Raw genomic sequence first — 23,135 nt, forward strand, 5'->3', positions numbered from 1 at the left:
TGAGAGGCAACATATACATGGTTGAGCCTTAGTATTTATACACAGAATCCATATTTCGAATTTGCCTATTTTCTAAAATGTACTTGTAACCCCAAAATCAATGTCTGGGGGCTTTCGCGATCTTGCACAGCAAAGTGCAAGGCAGTGAAAAGTTCAAGTTGCCTGAGGTGTACACACTCGCAGCTGAGGTCCAAGAAGGTGATGCTCTGCCTTGTTGTTTCAGCTCTCCTACCATAAATAAGTGGCCTTTTCACATCTATTTAGTACCCTATCTTTCACATTTTGTTTTTTTGTTGGTGCTTTCACTGTTTCAAAATGCTCTCCAAGGGGCGCCTGGGTGGCTCAGTCGGTTGAGCATCCGACTTTGGCTCAGGTCACAATCTCGCGGTCCGTGAGTTTGAGCCCTGCATTGGGCTCTGGGCTGATGGCTCAGAGCCTGGAGCCTGCTTCCGATTCTGTGTCTCCCTCTCTCTCTGCCCCTTCCCCGTTCATGCTCTGTCTCTCTCTGTCTCAAAAATAAATAAATGTTAAAAATAAAAATAAAAAAAACAAAAAACAAAAAAACCCCAAAATGGTCCCCAAGTGTAATGCTGAAGTGCTGCTGTCTAGTGTTCCCAAGTGCAAGGAGGCTGTGATGTGCCTTATGGAGAAAATATATATGTTACTTAAGCTTCATGCAGGTGTGAGTTATAGTATGGTGGTCATAAGTTCAATGTGAATGAATCAATAATACATATTAAAATGTCCCTAAACAGAAACACAAAAAACAATATTACTTTATTGACTGACGAAACTGTTGTAATCAGAGGCTTGTAGGAACTCAGCTCTATACTTCTCTTAGAAACAATGGGTTCAGCACTCGTTAATTCAGTGTTTGCAGTGACTTTATAGAATGTAAGTACCATGAACAGTAAGAACCAACTACGTCTGTATATGTTTACTTGTACGTAGAGGTGTGTATTCCTATACGATCTCTGGAAGTATCCTCAAGAAACCAATAAATGACACCAATGACTTCTGTGAGGAGAACTGGGTCGTTGGGGTGCCTGGGTGGCTCAGTTAAGTGTCTGACTTTGGCTCAGGTCATGATCTCGGTCTGTGGGTTCCAGCCCCACGTCAGGCTGTGTGCCAACAGCTCAGAGCCTGGAGCCTGCTTTGGATTCTGTGTCTCTGTCTCTCTCTGCCTCTCCCCAGCTTGTGCTCTCTCACTCTTTCCATAATAAATAAATAAACTTTAAAAAAAATGATTAAAAAAAAGAACTGGGTTGTCAGGAAAGTGGTAGGAAGACTTAATCACTATATATCTGTTCTTATTTTCTCAATTTTGAATCAAGTCAAAGTATTACCTATCCAAAGATAAATATGAAATTAACCCAGAAACTTCTGCCTGCCTTCAGCGCAAACCATCACACACCGTCCTCACAATATCCCCTTAGGTAGTGCAGTGTGAGAGGAAAAGGGGCCACACCTGTCAGCGCTACATCACTTACCTGTCCACCCTGTCAATGCTGTATTATGAAGGGCAGGGCCCTGAGGCCTCCTGGCTGAGGGGACAGTTTCGGGGCAGGATAGACTGTAGTGGTGCCAAGCCACCAGTCATGACCCACATCCTGCCCCAAGTCACCCCACTGGACAGCTCACCTGGGTGCTCTCATCATGGAAGCCCTCAAGGAAGCTCTCTAGCAGTTCATCGGCATTGTCAATTCGCTCAGCGTACTCGCCTACAATCCAAATCATGGCAGCCCGGGCCTCAGGCTCATCCAGAGAGTCCAGGTTCTCACATAGCGTGGCGATCACACTCTCGTACCTAAAAGATGGGCACACAGCCGGCATATGAGCAATGAAGGAGCCCGGGCAACCCAGGGGAGGCCCAGCAGGGGCCAAGAGAGACAGGAAGCTATGCCGCAAGACTCTGAGAGAGTCGCGAGTAATGGGATTTGAGTTTATCTGTTACATTCTAGTGCTTATTTTGGTGTGGGGAGCAGAGGAGAAGCAGCTCAGAAGTAAGAAAAAAACAATGGGTTTCTTTCGAGAATGCCATTTATGGCAGAGCAATAAGGAAGAGGGGAGAGGCTCCTTCTTGCTTTTCCTCCCCACCACCCCTGTCCCCAGCAGAAGCCACATCACTCTCACACTGGGAGGGGTGGGCACATACTTGTTGGGGTATTTGCGGAAGATGTCCTTGATGACCACGATGGCTTCCTGGACAACGTAGTTGACCTTGGTCTGGATGAGATCCAGCAGTGTGCTTACACAGCGCTCTGCAGATTGCTGCGGGAAGAGGAATGTGGGCAAGTCCCTTGCACCCACTTCCAACAGAACCTCTGATGACCATGCCTTGGCCAAGGGCTCAGTCATGCCTTGCCCCCTTCCTTGCCACAGTGGGAAAACAGGAGAACACGCTCCCCAGATAACAAGTGGGAGAATGAGTACAAAATGACAGCCCGAGGATGGCAGGGACACAGAGAGATACAATTAGACTGAGAAGGTCAGTGAGCTCCTGAGTGGGGAGGATATTTGCAGTGCCTTCAGGCGAAGCCTTGAGGGCAGAGTGACTATGCTCTAGCCTGATACCACCTCTCTTCTACTTGTTTCCCAAAATGGGTTCCTATGATCAAAACCAGAAAGTCTCTACTTGAACCCTACCCCCACCCCTTATGCCAACATACTGCACTAGTGCCCTTGTGGGAGAGACTCTCAGATTCTCCCCATAAGCACCAACAGGAAAATGCCTCAAGGGGCTGGGCTGAGGTGACCAGCTGTCCCAGGATCTCCCAGTTCCCGGTGGACTAATTTAAGGAGAGTCACCTCATTGGTCAAGGAACAATGCCATAGGCAGAGAATGGGAGGGATGAAACACCAGGACACAGGGGTCTGGACAGCCCTTGGGAGCTTGGAGAAAAGGACGTCTGCACAGTCAAATCATGATTATTGCTAAAACGTACAGCAGGCAGAGCCCCTGCCCCAAAACTCCATGGAGTGAAAGCTAAGTCTACCAGGGCCACCAGTGGCTGGGGCTGTCCCACCACCTTAGCTAATGCTGCAGAACCCATGGTTACAGATGGGTTTGTTTCATCTGCAACAACCTGAAGGCCTAAAGGCGATTACAGAGAGAGGAGCCTAATCAGATCTGCACAATGTGTGCCTTGGGGCCTCCAGTTGACCCTCAGGCCTTCCTGGACCATGAGCAGCTGACAGATTCTGCTACAATCAGACTGGTTTCCTGGTTTCAGCTTCCTTCTCCTCCCTCTCCCCGACCAGAGGACAGAGTCCCAGAGCCTCACCTCCACCTTGATCGCACAGCGGCCGATGGCTCGCACAGCCTTCCGTACAAAGTCCACATCCACCTCTGTTGCATATTCTTTCAGCTCTGCCAGAACCTGTGGCCGAAACAGAGAAGGTGGGGTTGGGAGGGGGGATCTGGCAGGGCAACCAACACCCCTGGACAAAGTGTATGCAGACCCCCAGAAGGATGAGACTCTGCGTCCTGCTTGAGGTAGAAGGGTCAAGGGAAGGAGAGAGCTGTCAGGTGGCCCAAGAGGAAAGCAGGGAAGAACTAATTGGCAGGACTGGACAACCCTTGTTTAGGCTGATCTAGCTAACATGGCCACCTAACTACCACTTTTCTATGGATAGATAAGTAATAGGGAGAACAAATGCCTTAATCATAAAAATGTCGGTTAAGAGTTGCTGAGTGCTTGCCTCTGGAGCCCTGCGCTAAGCACTCTTCATGAGATGAACTGTTAACGGCGAGACAAGGCAGCCTGCCTCGAGACCACAGCTTGGTGGTGGGGCTGCTGTCCAATACCAAAGCTCACGTCCCTGGCTGCAGCCCTCTGCTAACCTGGGCGATGTTGGCCTGGGAGGCCAGACGGATCATGATGTCCAGCTTCTCCAGCTTCACGTAGATGGGGTCATTGTACTTCACAAAGAAGACCTTCATTTCGTGCTTCAGGATCTCAGGCCTGGTGGCAAGACAGGATTGCCCGAAGAGCAGAAAGCAGGGCATAAGCCCTATGAGAAAACCCCTTACATGTTTACTGGGGCATTTCTGGGGTGTGAGGCAGACCCTGACATCTGAACTGTTGTGGCTGCAGGTTCCTGGGCAAGGATCCATTGACTGATCCTGAGCAAGGTTCTGACTGGCCATTGTATGACCAACCATATCCCAGGAAGGGAAGAGGGAATATGAGCAAGAGACAGTTCATATTTGAGAGGTAGCAGGCACCAGGAGAGGGGCGTGGCAATCAGACCTTGTGCCAATCCCAGCTTGTGACCTCAGGCCTCTGTTTTGTCATTCATGAAATCAAAATGACACCATACAGGAAGCGTTACCATTGCAGGCCTCAGTCTCTAGTCCTAGAAAGGCCTGGCATCTGGGAGCTCATTTTTCGGGAGTGTTCTCACTGTTTCTTAAATGATAAAGGTGGCTAATTGTGCCTAGACTGTTTGTATAAATAATACGATTTATGCTGAATATCTGCCTTCCCTCTGGGAGTCTGAAATTTTGCTAGGTGCGTATGTGAACAGCCCCAGTAAAAACCTAGGGCGCTGAGTCTCCAATAGGCATCCCTGGGCAGAAAAAATTACACACATGATGCTGCATTTTTTGTTGCTGGGGGAAGAGTGTGCTGTGTGTGATGCCCTCCCTGTATATGGATTCCTCCAGACTCCACCTGTGTATCCTTCCTATGTCCACACTGAATCTGAGCCATGGAAACAACTATATGTTGACTCCCTTGAGTCCTTCTAGTGAATCTCTGAACATGAGGTCGGTCCTGGGGACCCCGAAAGACACCTACAGGGTGAGAGGTAGATGGGAAGCATCCAGCATGATCTACACCTGCCTCCAAGAAGGCACTTGCTATGCAGGAGCTGTCACCAGTGTCACTGCCCCTCCCTCAACTGGTACCACGCACCTCGTTTTTCTTAGATGAGGAAACCTGAAAGGTGGAAGGGCTTGCACCAGGTCACACACCTAGTGCTAGTAAGGGCAGAAGCGAGAGTCACTACCCCCCACTCTTATGCCCTTTCCAGAAGAGAAGGAAGGAAGAAAAAAGCAGGAGAGAAGACACAGCAGACAGGAAGGAGGGACCCTACCCAGGTAGTACTCAGTGCTGCTGTACAACTGCAGGGAGGTGCTGGCAAAGTAAGGAGGCTTTGTCATGCCTAGCGGGGGAGACAGGATCCTAAGCTGGGGGACAGGAAGACATGATTTCTGCAATCAGGACTTGGCGAAAGCTGCCCAACCATGTTGGGACTGGGCCAGGCGGTGCCTGGGCAACACAGTCAACTTCTTAAGAGATTTGCCACGTTAAATATTGCACAGGGAGCCCTTCATGCTGACCGGGGTGTACAGGTCGCTACACCTCACTAAATCCCACACCACAACTACAAATGAATCCCCAGTCTTAGGGCTCTGTGTAGGCACTCAAAAAGTGTTCCCAAATTTACCTCCCAAACCTTCACAACTGTCATGATTCCACTGCTATCTCTAGGCCCCCAAGAGTGTCCTAAGAACCAGAATGTTGCTTCAAGGACAGGGAGATATGCTATCTTCCAAGAAAGAATGCCTACAAGAGGCCCTTGTTCTCCACATAGCTCTGCTTCCAGCAAGGGGGCCGCTGGAACGCACGGACGCTCATGAATTAGTTGCTGAGAGAGCCATTTGACTAAAAAGGCTGGGAGAACTCCAGAGACCAGCCTCACTCTGTTCTCTGGATTGTTCCAGAGAACCCCTCCTGTTCTGAGCCCCTTAGACCGCACTAGTTGTTTTTCAGCTCCACCCACCCTGGGTATCAGGCACTTTCCTTTAGAAGCAGTGGCTTACAGCTGTGATCGTTCCTATGGGGTGAACAGAAATGGTCTTCTGAGTGACTTTCGCACCCTCCTGCTCAGCCCCCAGTCCGATGCAAAGTCCATAGCACTTCACCACTTTGGAGCCCTCCAACCTCAGAGAATTTGACTAAAACTATAGACTCTGTCCCCAGGGAAAACACACACACACACACACACACACACACACACACACACACACACACCCCACACAGAATCTTACACCCTGTTTCAGTCCTGTGGACTATGGAGCTATCCCTTGTGTATGGTTAAGAAGCTCCGTGCTGCTCTTTACCTCACCTGCTACCTGATTAGGTGAAGCCAGGGTTTCTCACCCTCAGCACTACTGACATTTTGGGATGGAGAGTTCTCTGGGGGTGGAGGCTGTCCTGTGCACTCCACGACACTGAGCAGCATCCTTGGCCTCCATCCACCTGGGGCCTCCAGGTGTCAGTAGTACCTCCCAAAGTGTGACAACCAAAAATGTCTCCAGACATTTCTAAATATCCCTTGGGGAACAAAGCTGCCTGTGGCTAAGACTCTGGGTTAAGCTATTAAGACTTCCTGCACGGTGACAGGTCAGCTTCCCTTTGGTCCTGATCCCGTCAGGAGATGCCCCCCGACCCTGAGTACATGCTGCACGTTTGCGGCAGCCCAGGTACCTTTTCTGTACGATGAGGTTGATGTTGCGCAGGGCCACGTACTGCAGCTCAGGCTCGGCCGACAGCAGCGTGACCAGGGGTGGGGCCAGCTTCTTGAGCAGTGTGCCATAGTAGTCCAGGTCCTTGGACAACATCTCCATGAACTTCATCAGCACCTTCACAGCAGACAGCACCACAGCAGAGTTGGCGTGGGAGAGCCTGGGGGTGACCCGCTCACAGATGCTGGGGTCCATTCCAAGGAGAGGGACAAACAGGAGAGACAGACAAGGGAGACACCCTGTTTTTAGTTATTGAGGGAGTATGTTTTCTGTAGGAAGATCGAGATCCTGCTTCTGGTGCTTGCTAACTGACCCCAACAGGTTAAAACCACTCAGAGTCTCAGTTCCCTCATCTAGAAAACGGAGGTGAGGATGCCAACTTCACAGGGTTGCTGAGGGCTTACTTGAGATAAACCACATAAAGCACCAAGCACGGTGCATGGTAGTTAATAAATACTGGGTAACTGTCAAGTCCCTCCCTTCCCTCGCGACAAGGGCATTCAAAAGGGGCAAGGTATCATGTCGGGTAGGACCAAAAGTGAGGGGTGACCCAGGCGAGTGACCTGCATGACTTCTTCCACCTTCTAAGCCGGTGTTTCCTTACCTGTAAAATGTGGACAATGATGGGGCAGCTTCCACAGAGGTGTGTTAAGGATCATCTAATGCATAGGAAGCGCTCAGCAGAGCCCCAACCACCCAGAAAGAATCCAGTGAATGAAGACTCTAGTACTATCCACCTCCTTTACTCAGCCCAAGGTGACCGGGGTCTCTGTCAGCAACCAGATCAGGCACTGGCTTCTGTTCTGTCTATACCATGCTGAGCAGGGAGCTGACTGCCTGGCTCTGGCCTCCCTTGAGATGTGTCTGAGGATGGTCTGTGGGGCAAAGCCCTGGCAAAGGGCCCAGTAGAGGTCTGAGGCCCAGCTCATGGTTGGAGCCCTGCAAGGACCAGGTCCCGCTGGGCTGGCAAGCAAGGGGCAGCCTGCTCACCTCTGGGCCTCTCGGTCATCTTTGGGCGTATAGTTGGCCAGGCAGTCCAGGATGAAGATCTGGCCCCACTCGGTGCACTCATTCAGGGCTGTCAGTAGCTTATTAATGGACTGCGGGTTCAGGTCAAGCAGGTTGCTGCTGGGGTGAGACTCGGCAATCTCTGACAGGGCAGCCACTGCGTTTGCCACCACCTGGTTGAGAGGGTGGAAGGGGCAGAGGCTGGGGGCGCTGCTCGGGCCACAGGGCATTGGGGCTAATCATGCTGGCCGGTCAGAGGTTGAATATCCTGAAAGGAACAGGACCCGATGGGCAGGGTCTGCAGCACTGAGACCCCCTCCAAGCACTCACCCTACTGACTCCCCTGTAAACCAGAACAAACATAAGTGCTCCCAACCAGTGAAAAAAAAAAAAAGAGGCAAAACAAAAGAAACAAAGGAAAGATCCGGCTCCAAATGCCTGGCAACAGAAAACATTCCTAGCCACCTAACACACGGCCCCTGTCCACCACCTATGGCAAATCAATTCAGGGGCTGTTGAGGGTGCTTCTCGGAGCTAGAAGATTCCACAGAGCCCCTTAGGTCTGCTGGTAACAGATGGGGGGGCTGGAGTCCAGGGAGGTTGCCAGGTGAAGCACTGGGCTCTCAACCCATTTCCACCAGAGTAGCTGTTTTTATGTGTGTTCTGCAGGGTTTTGAACTCTTCCCTGTACAAACGGTGCTCTACTGGCCAATCCTATACTGGCCACTCAGCACCCACGTGTGATCAGTATTTTTGTAGGTCAGAGCAGGATGGCTGAGCTGAGGGGTTTATGCATTTCACTTTTTTTTAAAGTTTTGTTTATTTAAGTAATCTCTACACCCAACATGGAGCTCAAACTCACAACCCTGAGATCAAGAGTCGCTTGCTCCCTGGGGCCCCTGGGTGGCTCAGTTGGTTAAGCGTCTGACTTCATCTCAGGTCATGATCTCGTGGTCTGTGAGATCAAGCCCTGAGTTGGGCTCTGTGCTGACAGCTCAGAGCCTGGAGCCTGCTTCAGATTCTGTGTCTCCCTCTTTCTGCCCCTCCCCTGCTCACACTCTGTCTCTGTCTCTCTTTCAAAAATAAATAAACATTAGGGGCGCCTGGGTGGCTCAGTCGGTTAAGCATCCAACTTTAGCTCAGGTCATGATCTTGCGGTCTATGAGTTTGAGACCTGTGTTAGGCTCTGTGCTGACAGCTCAGAGCCTGGAGTCTGCTTCAAATTCTGTGTCTCCTTCTCTCTCTGCCCCTCACCCACTCACACTCTCTCTCTCTCTCAAAAATAAATAAACATTAAAAAAAAAAAAAAAGTCATACGCTCCTCCCACTGAGCCAGCCAGGCACCTCTGTGCATTTCACTTTAAACAGTGCCTGCCAAACTGCCTTCCAAACTGCTGCCATCCTATGTGTGAGGAGGAGCTCCTTCCCAGCCATACCCTGGTGCCCTGTCCTCCAGGCTATGCTACTTTAAGAGTGACACTTTGCAACCCTGCAAAGATGTGGGGAAAAGGAAAAGTACTTCACATTCAGAGCTCACCGATGGTGTCGGTAAGACAGTGACAGTGACAGTGACTGGAAGGGGAAGGAGGGCACTAGTCTTGGTTGCATGCCCACTGTGTGTCGGGCCGTGCCAGGCACATTACCTTCACAGGTTAAGCCTCACAGCACTCCTGCCGGCCACGGAGAATTAGATCCATCTTACTGGCGAAAAAAAGAGGGCTCTGGAAGGTTAGGCGGCCCGCCCAAGGTCACAATAGCTCATGTTAGAAAGGCCACAGAGAAGGCAACTCAGGTCTAGCTCACTCCAAAGATGGTTCCCAAACCACTGCAGGGAGGAGAATAATTAGCCTACCCAGCAAGGCTCTGACTTCCAGGACCCAGGGAGCGCCTGGCGGAGGGTCAAGCCAAGGTGCTCCCAAGCAACCCAGTAGGTAATGGAACTGGCATGGTGGATGGCAACGGCTTACCATGGGGTTAGAGTCAGAGATGAGGTCTTTAAGGGTGTCCAGGAAGCCCTGGTCCTCTACCAGCTGGGCGTTGATGTCGTGGAGCTTGGCTACACACACAGCTGCCGTTTTGCGCACGTATGGGTCCTCATCCTTCAGGCACTTCCGGAGTGGCTCACACAGGTACTCTGTGATCTTGTCAACGCGGATACAACCCATGGTCCGCACGGCCAGGGCTCGGATTAAGGGATTGGGATCCTCACAGTCCTGAGGAGAATCAGCCATTGGCCAGGGGAGCAGGGGCAGACTAAGCAACATCAGGTGCTGCTGTGGCATCTCCCACCAACTGTGGCCAACAGCACCAGAAGTAAGTGCCATGTGGGGACATCCAGCATTTGTCAGATACTGTGCTGGGGCTCTGTGCAATGTTGTCTCTGATTCTCACAGCAGACACACAATACTGTTCCCATTTTACAGGTGGAGCAGCTGAGACTCCCAGGAAGACTGGGAGCTCGCCCAGTCACAGGGGCGAGCCGTGATTCAAACCCACATCCATCTGGCACCATACCCCACAGAACCCCTCACGTGTCTGAATCTGAGCACTGACAGGGCGAGGGGAGCTAGGAAGGTCCTAAAGGTACACAGCACTGACACTTCAAGTTCTCGTTTGCTCCTTAATCTGGAGGATGGAAGACACAGAAAAGGGCAAAGTATAGAAGGGGAACACAGCTCTCAGATGCTTGCTGAATCCTGCCCTGGCAAAGGATATAGGGCAACGGTGCATCTCAGGGAGACATGGAAGTCAACAGGCTTTAGGTCACCTCACACGGAATGAGTTAGCAGGGTCTGTAGCAACTGATTTTCTGAGAGAGTGGGAGCCCTCTGCTGGAGGACTAGGCAGCCCTCAGGCTAGGAGTTGGAGGGACTAGAAAAGAGCCTGAGTGTTTTTGCTCAGGGCCATAGTGTCCTAACCCAAGAGACAAAAGGGAGATGGACCACTGAGCACCCAGGCCCTCTGCTCTTCCTCCCACCAAGCTCCCACTCACCTTCACAAAGGTGTTGACAGCCATGATGGCCATGTCGGGCTGACTCTTGGCATAGTTCATCAAATACAGGTATACCAGCTTCTTCAGCTCTAGGTTGTCTGTCTGCATGCAGTTCACCACATCGGGGAAGAGGGCACTGGAAAGTCAAAATGGTGTGAGTGTGGGGTAAGGCTGGAGAAAGGAAGAAGATTTTTCAAACAGCTAATGGCGAGTGTGTAAGGGGAGGTACAGGGCACAGAAACAGTGGATAGGAGGGAAGTAAAAAGATAGCAGGACTTCCTAGTAAAAGGGAGGACATCAGCTCTGCTCTGTTACCACGAACACGTATTGGTAGAAACAGAACCCAAAACTTGATTTGAAAAGCAAAGTCCTCTGTTCTTTTCACAGGGTTCATTCACATACAAGCTCTGTAGCCCATCAGACTTGGCTCAACCCCAGCTCTAACGCTAGCTGTATGAAGTTGGGAAAATTCCTTCAGCCTCCTACCAAGTCTGAGTTTCCTCACCTGCCCTGCAGGAAAGGTGAAACAAAACCCCATTACACAGGGCCCTTATGATAATGAAAGACAATATACTTTAGGTGTCTGGTCCTTGCCATCCAAGAGTACTGAATACTTGAAAACAACTGTTTTCCTTCCCTGATACTTAACATGGCCCCTTATATTAGAATGTTGGTTCTAGAAGCAGGGATGGACCATGCTGCTTTGACCACAAGCGCCAGCTCAGGTGCCCACTAAAAATCAGCCAGCATGAATGGGCTTTATATACATGGTCTCATTTAACAGCCCCGAGAAGCCAGGCTCTTATCCTCATTTTACAGAAGACAATACTGAGGTTCACAAATGTCAGCTGGCCTGAGGAGCCAGGTCTGGATCTAAAGCTCATGCTCGTGACTGCCATTAATCTGAGGGGAGCCCCTCCCAACATGGTACCCCACAGTCCCAGAGCCACAGGCCTTTTGAGATGTAAAATATGCTTTTTAAAAATGTTTAATTTTTTTTAATGTTATTTTTGAGAGAGAGAGAGAGAGAAAGAGAGAGAGAGAATCCGAAGCAGGCTCCAGGCTCTGAGCTGTCAGCAGGGCTCGAACCCATGGACCATGAGATCATGACCTGAAGTTGGATGCTAACCAACTGAGCCACCCAGGCATCCCTAAAAAAAGGTTTTTTTTAACTTATTTATTTTGAGAGAGAGAGAGCAAGCAGGGGAGGGGCAGAGAGAGAGGGAGACAGAATCCCAACCAGGCTCTGTGCTGTCAGCAGATGCGGGGCTCCAACTCACAAACAGAACCGTGAGGTCATGACCTGAGCCGAAGTCAAGAGTTGGACATTTAACCGACTGAGCCACCCAGCACCCCAGAGATGTGAAATATGCTTAATTAGAAGCCTATTTTCTGTCTCTGGAATCATAGCCTCCCCTCTCAAGTTTTCTTACTTAATGCACGAGAATGTGGTAACAGAGACTTAAGAGGTCAAAGTGAGCTTCCTGGGCCTCCATAGGAAATAGCCCAGTTGGTGCTGAAATTGAGGCATCACCTCGGAAGGCGAAGAACCAGGAAGCAAGAGGGGGGTGGAGGAGAGGGACAGTTGACAGGCATGTCACATGAGCACAAGTCTACTTGAGATGGAAGAACAAAGATGCTTCCTCTGTGAGGAGGTGACAGTGGTGTTCTAGTTGAAGGAGAGTGGCTTTGTCCTGAAAGGATCTGACTTGGAAGGAGGCCCAGTTTTCCAGCAGATGCCTGATCCCTTTGCCACTTTCTCTACAGCAAGTCTCCCTGCAGAACTGTTTCTTCTGCGGCCTGTCAGGAGGTCCCTTGCTGAGGAGGCCACGGGACAGGGCAATCCGTGGAGAAGTCTGGACCAGTGCAATCCTGACACGGGACCCAGATGTGCTGCTCCAGGCCTCTGAGGCGTGGAGCTGGGTACTATGAGGGCACAGAGGAGAGGGTATGGGTGGAATCGCCCTGGATTTGGATTTCAGAAGGGCTGGGCATGAGTCCTAGTTCTGTCATTAACCACGTGACTGCCAGGAAGTCACCACACTCCCTTCTTTATGTGGTTTCCCTGGCCATGAATACATCATTACCTACAATACAGGAATTATAAGGAACGGCTAGGTAAACGCATCTGAAGGTGTTCTGCGTACTATCAAGTGCTCTGCATTAAGTTGCTGCAAAATCCAGTCCCTGTCCTTGGGGCCTTTATGACGTGGTGGGCAGGGAAACACAAGTACGTGTAAGAAAAGGACAGAATTAGTGACAAAACACAGAGCAAGAGCTGCACATTCAGGGCGGTGGGCTGCAGTGACGAGGGAAGGCAACAGGGAGACCTTGAATAGGTTTTTAAGAGTTAGAAAAACAAGCGGGTAAACGGAAATGAAGAAAGGGACATTCCATGCAAGGACAACGCAGGAGCAAAGAAGAGGCAGCAATACTACATATGATCTGCTCTGGCAACCACATGCAAAGTAGAGGCTGCAAACCAGCGACAAATTCAACAATTCCCACTTGCCCACTTGCAGGTGCATGTTACTGGGACAGAGCTTATCCGCAGTGTGTATGTGTTTGTTTAACATCATCTAGCGATCGAAAACAGCGAGATTTAAAAGAAAAAATCCGGATTTCCTGTCCTTTTAGAAAGCCAGTAGACCTGCCCACACTGGGTTTCATTTTCCCCAGCTGGCAGCAATCCTCTGGAGTTTCTGACAGGGTTCACATCACAGCCACTTCATTGCCTGTTGCCTTTTTGACCTTGCCTACTTCACTTACCCCACTACCGCCTGACCCCAGCAGCATCTGAGCACAGGACCCCTCTGTAAACAAAGCCTTTCTGTTTGGAAAGGAGGTTCAGGAAGGGAGCTGTAACAAGGGGAGACACGGGTCCCTAGAGATCCCCTCAAGGAGAGATCTGAATTAGACCCAAGCTATGAAGCCCCCCTCCGGCTGCCGCCCGGCCTGTGCCTGCACACCTGACATCTTTGCCCACGGTCATGGACGCAATCACTTTCTTTACCGCCTCCTTCTTCTTCTCCTTCTTGTCACTGTTGAGCTCTGCCTTCAGCTCGAAGATCTCCCCTAAAAAAGGAGGGACGCATGAGTGATCCAACCCCACCCTGCCGGGGGGCCACTCCCAATCCTCCAATCCCAAAACAATGAGATTATTTAGGTCCTTGGTCTCAGTGACACAGGCAGCAGAGAAGACAACTCTTAGGAGAGAGGAATCATCAAGAGGGAAGCTTGGAGGTCGTGCTAGACTGAACAGAGGCAGCTGTGGAAGCTACAAAGGTTCTGACACAAAGTGTGAGGGCAGGTCCTGCTCAGTCAGATGGTTCAACACGTTCAGAGGAAAGTGCTCCTCAGCCACCCTCACCCAAACCCCCAAGGCAGTGTGTGATGGAATCTGAGGACTGAAAATTGGAAGGGAGAGCGTAGGATTTGCTCGATTCCCACACTTGGCTTTTCCTGTTTTCCTGAACCTCCAGTTAAAACAGCGCACTCAGGGTTTCACTTCCTGAGCCACATGTGGTTGCTCAGCTCTGAAAATAGGAATTCAGCTGCCTCACAAGGGCTCGAGCACGTAATACACTGTTCTTAAGAACTTGATGATCTGGAAAAAACAAATGAGGAAATTGGGTTGTTCAGGGCCCAGATAACCCCACTGACGGTTATAAGGGCAGACTTTGGAATGAGACAGGCCTCCTGCCCTCACAACAGCAGCCGCCAGGATTTCCTGAGCCTCTCTTCAAGTCAGGTGCCACACTAACTTTTCCCCACTTCTCATTTCATCCTCATGACAACTCTGCATTTCCCATTTTGCAGATGAGCACCTAGAGGCTGTGAGAGGTTCAGAAACTTGCCCAAGAATATGCAGCTAGTAGCAGATAGGGCCAAGATTCAAAACCGGGTCTGCCAGCTCCAAAGCCCACATGCTTGGGCCAACCAAGGACATCCCTTTGCTTCTCTGAACTGGCTTCCTTGTCTGTACTCTCTCTACTTTGACTGGAACAGTGAAGTCTCTCATTTAACACTCAGAAGTAAAATGCTCATCTCAGTGCCAGCACTCAATGCCCTGCATGAAAGGAGACTGTTCTTATTATTAACTTGCCATGTGACCTTTGGCTTAGATCCCTCTTTTGTAGGAGTGTCCCAGGTGGGAAAAAAGCAGAGATCTAGAAGGATTTACGGTGAGAAAAAAAAAACAAAAACTTGCAGGTTTTTATCATGACTGAATGATGTTGGTGTTCAGGAAAGAACTTAAGACGACAGACAGCAAACAAAGTTAATGAAGAACAGTGCCCAGCACAGCCCAGGGCAAGGCCACACTGAGGATATTGCTCAACAGAACCAGGAGGAATCTGCAAACCTTGCAGTTCAGACTCTTGATTCTACAGGACTGAAGGAACACAGGCCCTTCTCCTCAAGAGACTGAGGGGGCCACGTCTCCCTGCTGCCGGATCCAGCAGACCACGAGGACTCTGACCCTGGCTCCTGCTGCAGGGCTGCCCCTGCTTTGCTTAAAGCGTTTGGTCAGATTCAATACAACTGGCCGTCAATTGATGGATCTAGAACATCACCCCAGTTCTAAGAAGACTGGTGAGATGAACCTGGGATCTGCCTGTTTCTGAAATCTCTCTTTCCTCTAATGGGCCCCAAATCCAATCGGTCACCAAGCCTACTGCCTCAGTCACATGCCACGCACCCAATTCTCTCTACCCACAATGCTACCCCCACCCCACTGGCTCAGGTACTATTATCTCTCATGGGAGCTTTAGTAACTGGTCTTCCTGCTTCGCCCCAATCTTCATCCTCTTCAAAACTTTATTAGAATCTGCCTTGGACCTCCTCTTGCTTAAAACCATCACTGATGTCTGACTGGGACCCAGGCATCCCTCTACAGACATTCTCCTCCAAAGAAAACCCACAAAAACCCCACCACTGATGCCCCAATACACTTAGCAATAGGTTCACCCCCTCCAGCCCTGCACACCTCTCCAACCTTCCATCACACTCTGGTAACTTGTGCCCATGTGCTTTCCTTGGGCAGAGCAAGAGCTACCCTCCCCTCCACTCTCTTATCTAGCTAGCTCCACCCAAGGTCCTCCCACAGCCCAGGGTACTGCCCCTGTCATAACACCTACCACCCTTTAGTGTGATTACTATTTTTAATAGACTGTCTTCTCTGCTTAACTGCAAGCAAAGCCAGGTCAGAGACTCCAGTTTGCCTCCTCCACTGCACAGGGAAGGGGCTCGGTAAAAACCGGCTGACCAATAATTGAAGTGCTTGGTAAGGGGCAGGCTGCAGGTCCCGGCTCAGCTGTCTCAACAACAGACTCTTTTCATCTGGTCAGCAGGCCTGTGTCAATCTCACTTGGAAGGAAGGAGGGAGGGAGGAAGGAAGGGCCAGTCAGAAAGAAGCTTACAGGGTTAAAGCACATTCGTCAGCCACTACAACCACCTGTTTTCCAGAAAGCAGAAAACAATACCCTACAACATAAGACTAGCTTAGCAAATTTCAGTGCAGCAACTCAGCAGACTTAACATTCAGTCGTTAGAACTGTGGGGAAATGGTTAAGATAATGTCAAATGAAAAACAGGATATAAATTCTGACTTCACGTAAAACATGTGCCCATGGATAAAGACCACACACACACACACACACACACAATCGCTGTGGGGTTACTGATAGGATTGTGTGCTTTCTTTCCTCCAGCAAAAAACATCGTATTGAACGTTAGACCATGGGGAACAAACGAGGGGTTTGTTCCCCCCCTACACTTGGAGCTAATGCTCTTCCCTTCCTGAGGTCTAAAAGAAGTGGTCAATTTCTGACACCATCAATACTTCAATTTTCTGGATCCACAAGGTTAAAGATGCTTGGGTAATCCCCACCAATTGCTTCTAGGTCTCCACCCCCTACCGCAAGCCCCACCCCAGCAGGGAGAAGGCAGAAGGGTGGGGCACAGAAAGGGTAGGACGAGACCCCACAAAGAAATAAACAGTACCTTTCTTGGTGGTGGTGAAATATTTTGAGTCGGTCATTTTGGTCCCTTATCTGTGGCCAGACTCTGCAAGACAAAAAAAGGGGTGACTTTCCATTGTGTCCATTCTGTTTTCAGTTACGGAGCATAGGAGGAGAAGGGAAGGATCCAGCACACATGTGGTGTGGGAAGATAGCTTCTTATCTCTCTCCTGGGAAAAGGGGCTGTTAGATAATGGCTGATCAGATTTTGGAAGGTCATTCTGAGGGAACTATCAAATTTCTGAATGTGCATATCCTTTGACCCAGCAGTTCTACTTTTTTTTTTTTTAAACTTTTTTATTTTTTGAGAGAGACAGAGAGAGAGGGAGACACAGAATGCAAAGCAGGCTTCAGGCTCTGAGCTGTCAGCACAGAGACCGACATGGGGTTGAAATTCACGAAGTGTGAGATCATGACCTGAGTAGAGAAGTCAGATGCTCAACAGAGTGAGCCACCTAGGCACGCCAGCAGTTCTGCTTCTAGAACTCTCTCCCACAGAAATACCTGCACACAGATACAGGGGTTTTACTGCAGCACTGTCTGTAACAACACACTGTTGGAAATTAACTCAAATACCCATTAATAAGGGAATGGCTAAGTACTCTCGAGTCCACAGATTAAAAAGCACTTGGTTACAGCCACCCCTTCGTGGTGCTCACTCCACCCAGCACTGTCCTAAGTGCTTCACACAAATTAACCCATTAAAGCCTCATCACAGCCTCATGGAGGTACTCTTGTGATCCCATATAGTCAAATGAGCTTGGAAGATGCCAAACTTGAAAAGATGGGAAGATTTCTTCTCTCCCCAACTTTTCCGAGCTTCTCTAACAGTGGTATGCACTATTCGTCTCTAGAGAGGGCTAGAATATATCTATATACTGTAGACTCTCCAGCATTCCTCAAATCTAACTGGCCAGTTTCCTCAAAGCATCTGTCAGGACATCTCCCAATGACTTTTGTCACAGTGTGAAGTGCTGTTCTAAGGCAACAGGACAAAATACCAAGGCACCCTTGTTCATTCAACATTTTCTGAGTATCTACTATGTACCTACAATAGTTCACCTTGATGAACAGATGAAGATTAAAGATGCTACACAGGGGCCAAGCACCCTGGATACATGGCAGAGGTTCTTGAGGTGGTTCTAACATTTAGAAGCATCCACTTACAGAGCCCCTATCACAGACAAGGGTTTTACACATATCATCTCATTTAATCCTACCAATAAGATAACTGGTTTTTAACCCTATTTTACAGATGAGGAAACTGAGGCTCAGGGTTGTTAAGTAACTTGCCCAAACATGGCTTGTAAATGGCTAAACTGAGAGACGATCTCAGGTCTGCCTGAGCTCAGCAGCTGTATTCTATCAATGAAGGAATTGTTTCCCCTACCTGAAAGGGAGGACGGAGCCTTGACAGGGGCTAAGGACTTGGTCCAAACACCATAAGACCTTCAAGTACAACTGTTCAGTCCTACCTGTAATCTCACATGGTACAGAAAACCACACAACCAAAAAAAATACGAATTTGAATGGAAAAAACTCACTCACATTGTCCCTTTTGTTGCCTCCATGGAAGAGACTTAAACATAGAACTCATCGAGGGCGCTTGTGATGAACACTGGGTGTTATATGTAAGTGATGAATCACTAAATCCCACTCCTGAAACCAATATCACACTACATGTTAACTAATTAGAATTTAAATAAAAACTTGAAATCAAAAAAACATTTAATAAATTCATTACAAATAAAAACATAAGGGCACCTGGCTGGCTCAGTTAAACATCTGACTCTTGACTTCGGCTCAGGTCATAATCTCATGGTTTGTGGGATGGAGTCCTGTGGTGGGCCTCTGCACTGACTGGTGCGGAGCCTGCTTGGGATTCTCCCTCTCCCTCTCTCTCTGCCCCTCCCCTGCTCATGCTCTTTCTCTCTCAAAAATAAAAATAAATACACTTAAACGACAACACAGAATCCATTAACATCTTCTTTCAATGCGTTACTATGCGGGGCAAGATGGGGGTTAATGGTGGGATGGATGTGAGAGGTCAGGATCAGTTCAAAAGTCTCTGGAAACAAAGCTGACATAGCTCCTCTTCAGCCCAACTGAATTCTCCAGACTAAGCTTGTATTCATGGCAGGATGGCAATGAGACCGTCCCCCAACTGAGACACCCATAGATTTCATCTCACTAATCAAAGGAAAACAAGCATGTGCTGTCTCAGGGCTGCCTTACATCCTTTGTAAGGATCCCGTCAGAATAAAGGAATAAAGGCTTCGCTGACAAAACAGTACAAAGAGGAAAACGACAATTCTACTTTCCTTTGGGGATAAAAAGGGATGGTGGCACTTTCCTGTAGGAGGTGCAGGAAAAAGCAGAAGAGACCGTGGCGTCTGATGACGGCAGACCCACAGGGGGGACTCTAGCTTGCAGGCTGTGGCAGCAGCAGTCAGGGCTGTGGACGGATCCACCAGGTCAGCCCGGTCCATGGGTCCATCCATCCTCCTTCCTCACACCCAGCCCAGGGTTCTGCACATGGCCAGTGTTGAGTCTGAGTTGATGGTTGTTAAAAGAAACAAAGAGGGGCCAAGGAACATCCCCAGGAGCCTCAGCTTGCTCTCTGACAGCTCGGTTATGTAACTATTTAGCATTTGTTTCCTACAGGAGTTTACTTACACTGAAAATAATTTTCTTTTGAGCACACACGAAGCCATTTTCTCAGAGAAATCGCACCAACCTACAGGGGTTTCTTTTGGAGTGTTGAGAATGAGCAGGTAAACAAGATCATGGGATGTCTGCCACACAACAAAGGGCTGTATGGCTTCAGGAGTCACAAGCATGAACACAACTAGCAGTGGTATCCAAAACAGAAGTACCCCATTTCTCCAAGTTTAGTCTAAGAAGAGGGATCAATGAAAGCAACAGGGGCTAAAAATTATAGACCGAAAGAATCACGGTAACATATAAACCCCTCCATTGCTAAATCCAGAAGGAAATCAAAGTGAACAAAAAGCAAAAACTACCTTAGATGTCTAATGTCTGCGCTGCCCAGAAATTCTTCCTTCTCCAACAGAGGAGGCTGTCGGGGGCTTTCCCTTTATCTGCAGGCACAAAACATCTGGGGGCCCCCTCAATTCCCAGAACACAACCTCCTGGGGACAGATCTGTGTTGTATGCAACCACTCAGGTGGAAGAAAGGGTAAGAAGCTTCTCTTTTGGGGGATTAAAAAAAGCAACAGAGGCACAGGGTCAGCTAATTAGACCCCTACAGCTGCTGTCACCCCTATAATGCTGAGCTTTGATGACACCCTTCCTTTTACAGGTGCTAAGCAACTACTCACAACTTAAACTGCTACCCAGCCCGGGTGCTGGCTGCTTCTTTTCTCTGCAGTGTCTATTTCGCATATCCCTCTGCAGAGGGCCCAAGGGGACTGATGATGCAGAAACTGTATCCCTCTGAAGTTGTTTCACATATAGGAAAATAAAGTGAAGGAGGAAGGGGTGGTAGGGAGAAGTGAAAACGCTTTTGCAAAGCCACCCAGAGCACAGATTTTAGAAACCTCCTTTCACTGTGGAAGATCAATTGCACCTGGTTGATTTGCTAAGGGTTCTCCTGTGTCCTTTCTCTGCAGTTGCCTCTTAGAGGTCAGTGCAAGAGATTTTTCATTCTTTCTGAAGCAATGGAGAAAACCTTACAGTTTGGTCTAAAGGACCAGACTTGCAGATGCCCCAGGAAAGGCTGGTGCTTTCCCTGGCACCACTCAGCTATCACCATATGCTGTGTCCCTACTAATGGAGGCCAGAGGTTAAAGACCTTGTGTGATGGATCTGATTGCACACATGAGCCACAACTGAAAACAGGCAGCCAATTCAGGCAAGAAAAAGCGTAGGGTTTGGATTCCATCTTTGGAAGTGGCAGGACGCACTTTAAAAAACAATTAATTGGAGGGAATTTTTGGTTTGGAAACTGCTCTGGCCAGTGTGATGAGTCACTTTTGCTAAGGAGACAGCATTCTGGGCTGGGATACCCCTCATTTTCAGCATTTACAGGCTAAGGAATGCCTCAAGGGGAGGGAAAGTCAAAATTAAAGAGGGGTACACTTGGAAAGACTGGTTCTGTCTCTGAGGAGCCACAGATGCTGTGCTCACCTTAAAACTACCTTCCCACACTTGCGAAGTTATGACTTTGATCCCATAATTCCAGGACGAGTCCCTAGTAATTTTACTTAAAAAAAAAAAAAAAAATCCTACCCACACTCCTGCTTTCCCCTGCCACCAGGCTTAAAGCAAAGAAACTGAGTAACAGAGTAACAAAGCCTGAAATGGAGTAGTTTTATGTTTTCTAAAAGAATTATAAAGAAGTCCTTGGTAAGGGGGCACCTGGGTGGCTCTGTTGGTTGACTTTTGCTCAGGTCCCAAGCACGCAGTTTGTTGAGTTTGAGCTCCACATCTGGCTCACTGCTGTCAGCCTGTCAGAGCAGAGCCAGCTTCAGATCCTCTGTCCCCCTCTCTCTGCCCCTCCCCCACTGCACTCTCCCAAAAAGTAAGTAAATATTAAAAAAAAAAAAAAAAAAAGTCCTCAGTAAGAAACACTGACACATTGGCTAGGACAAAGATGTAATGCAATCTAAGAGTGGGAAAATGAGGTCCTAGGAAGAAGATGGAAGAAAAACTCATAAAAACATTCCCAGCTAAAGACTTTGAAGTTTAGCCACTGGAGTTAGAGTTAGATTTAAGGAAAAAAGTCCTCAACACTTTCTAAATTTGTGAGTCTTCACATATCCCATTGTAGTTTTATGAGCAAGAGATAATCTCTTTTTGTGTTTTAAGCTAATAAAATGTATTTAAATGTACAAAAAATACATGAAGAACATTGAACATATTTTAAGTTTTCTCCAAGGTCTCAAAATTGCTAATAACGGTAATTATTTTCTTTTCTTTTAATCATTGGTATTTTTTTAGTAGGCTTCATGCCCAGTGTGGGGCTTGAACTCATGGCCCTGAGATGAAGAGACCGAGCCAGCCAGGTGCCCCAACAGTAACAATTTTAAAGGAAAGAACACTGAATTGATATTAGTTTACTTCATCTCTATGATCCAATTCCTCTCTTGAAAAATGGGGACGTCAGCACTTGTTGCTCTTAGTTCACTCATGTCTTCCGACAGGGGACAGTGTGGGAATGAAAGCACACTGACAAGTATAAACATTGTAAATGTTGTGGGATGCCATTTACATGAAATTCTAGAATAAGTAGAAGAGCAAAACTAACTTATGGTGGTAAAAGTCAGACCAGTGGATGCTTCTAGCTGAGAAGGACTGTCTTGAACCGGGCACAAAAGAACTCTAGGGGTGGGGCGCCTGGGTGGATCAGTTGGTTGAGGGTCGACTTCGGCTCAGGTCATGATCTCATGGTTCGTGGGTTCGTGAGTTCAAGCCCCACATGGGGCTCGTTGCTGTCAGCACACAGCCTGCTTTGGATCCTCTGTCCCCCTCTCTCTCTGCTTCTCTCCCACTCATGCACTCTCTCTCAAAAATAAATAAAACATTAAAAAAAAAAAAAGAACTCTAAGGGTGATGGAAATGATCTATTTTTATTTTTTTAGGTTTTTTTTTTTTAACGTTTATTTTACTTTTCAGAGAGAGAGAGAGAGAGAGAGCGAGAGCGCGCGAGCAAGGCAGGGACAGAGAGAGAGGGAGACACAGACTTTGAAGCAGGCTCCAGGCTCTGAGCTGTCAGCAGAGCCCAACGCGGGGCTCGAACTCACGAACCGTGAGATCATGACTTGAACTGAAGTCGGACACTCCAGCCAACCGAGTCTACCAGGCCCCCTATGATCTCTCTATTGACACACTACTGGCCAGACTATACGCTCAAGAGCTGAGCATTTCACTTGGTATAAATCATACAAATATTGTATTTTTTTAAATAACAAAATAAAACTCAATGCTGAAGAAGAAAAATAGAAAATTGTATACTCTAGAGGAAATAAAGCCTTTCTGAGTATGACATTAAATCAAGAAATCTAGGAGTTCAATTATATAAAAATTAAGTTTTCCTGCATGGCCAAAAACATAATAAAAAAAACCCAAAAATATGATAAACACACACAAATTTTAATCATATTGCAGACAAAAGCCTATTTGCCTTAATACATAAAAAGTGTCTAAAAACAGAATAGCAAAGGATGCGGTGTGTTTGGAGAAAATGAAGAACAATGGTTTAAGCTTACTTATAAAAGCAATTGATAGGGGCGCCTGGTGGCTCGGTCGGTTAAGCGTCCGACTTCGGCTCAGGTCGTGATCTCACGGTCGGTGGGTTCGAGCCCCGCGTCAGGCTCTGTGCTAACAGCTCAGAGCCTGGAGCCTGCTTCGGATTCTGTGTCTCCCTCTCTCTCTGCCCCTCCCCTGTTCATGCTCTGTCTCTCTCTGTCTCAAAAATAAATAAAAAATTAAAAAAAAATAAATAAAAGCAATTGATACTATAATGAAATACCATCCATCAGCCACTGGACTGGTAAAGACCCAAAAATCTGATAATATGCCATGCTCATGCTGATGTGGGAAAAAAGATACCCTCATA

At 48.3% G+C, this 23,135-nt stretch overlaps 1 protein-coding gene across 7 annotated transcripts in view; it reads right to left on the bottom strand.

The window, feature by feature from the left end:
• AP1B1 (adaptor related protein complex 1 subunit beta 1) overlaps positions 1-23,135 on the bottom strand; it is an 84,408-nt gene that overhangs the window by 19,215 nt on the left and 42,058 nt on the right. For 5 of the 7 annotated variants that reach the window (XM_058693199.1, XM_058693200.1, XM_058693201.1 and 2 more), the window contains 10 exons: positions 16,539-16,601; positions 13,505-13,610; positions 10,536-10,671; positions 9,511-9,756; positions 7,526-7,716; positions 6,498-6,719; positions 3,845-3,965; positions 3,285-3,380; positions 2,156-2,271; positions 1,642-1,807 (listed from right to left, as the gene is read on the bottom strand). In XM_058693199.1, the coding sequence (XP_058549182.1) occupies positions 1,642-1,807; positions 2,156-2,271; positions 3,285-3,380; positions 3,845-3,965; positions 6,498-6,719; positions 7,526-7,716; positions 9,511-9,756; positions 10,536-10,671; positions 13,505-13,610; positions 16,539-16,575 (1,437 nt within the window). In that variant the 5' untranslated portion in view covers positions 16,576-16,601. The remainder of the gene's footprint in view (positions 1-1,641; positions 1,808-2,155; positions 2,272-3,284; positions 3,381-3,844; positions 3,966-6,497; positions 6,720-7,525; positions 7,717-9,510; positions 9,757-10,535; positions 10,672-13,504; positions 13,611-16,538; positions 16,602-23,135) is intronic. The other 2 variants (XM_058693195.1, XM_058693196.1) reach the window with 1 other exon arrangement.

Source organism: Neofelis nebulosa, chromosome 11 (assembly GCF_028018385.1).
Source record: "Neofelis nebulosa isolate mNeoNeb1 chromosome 11, mNeoNeb1.pri, whole genome shotgun sequence".
NCBI lineage: Eukaryota > Metazoa > Chordata > Mammalia > Carnivora > Felidae > Neofelis > Neofelis nebulosa.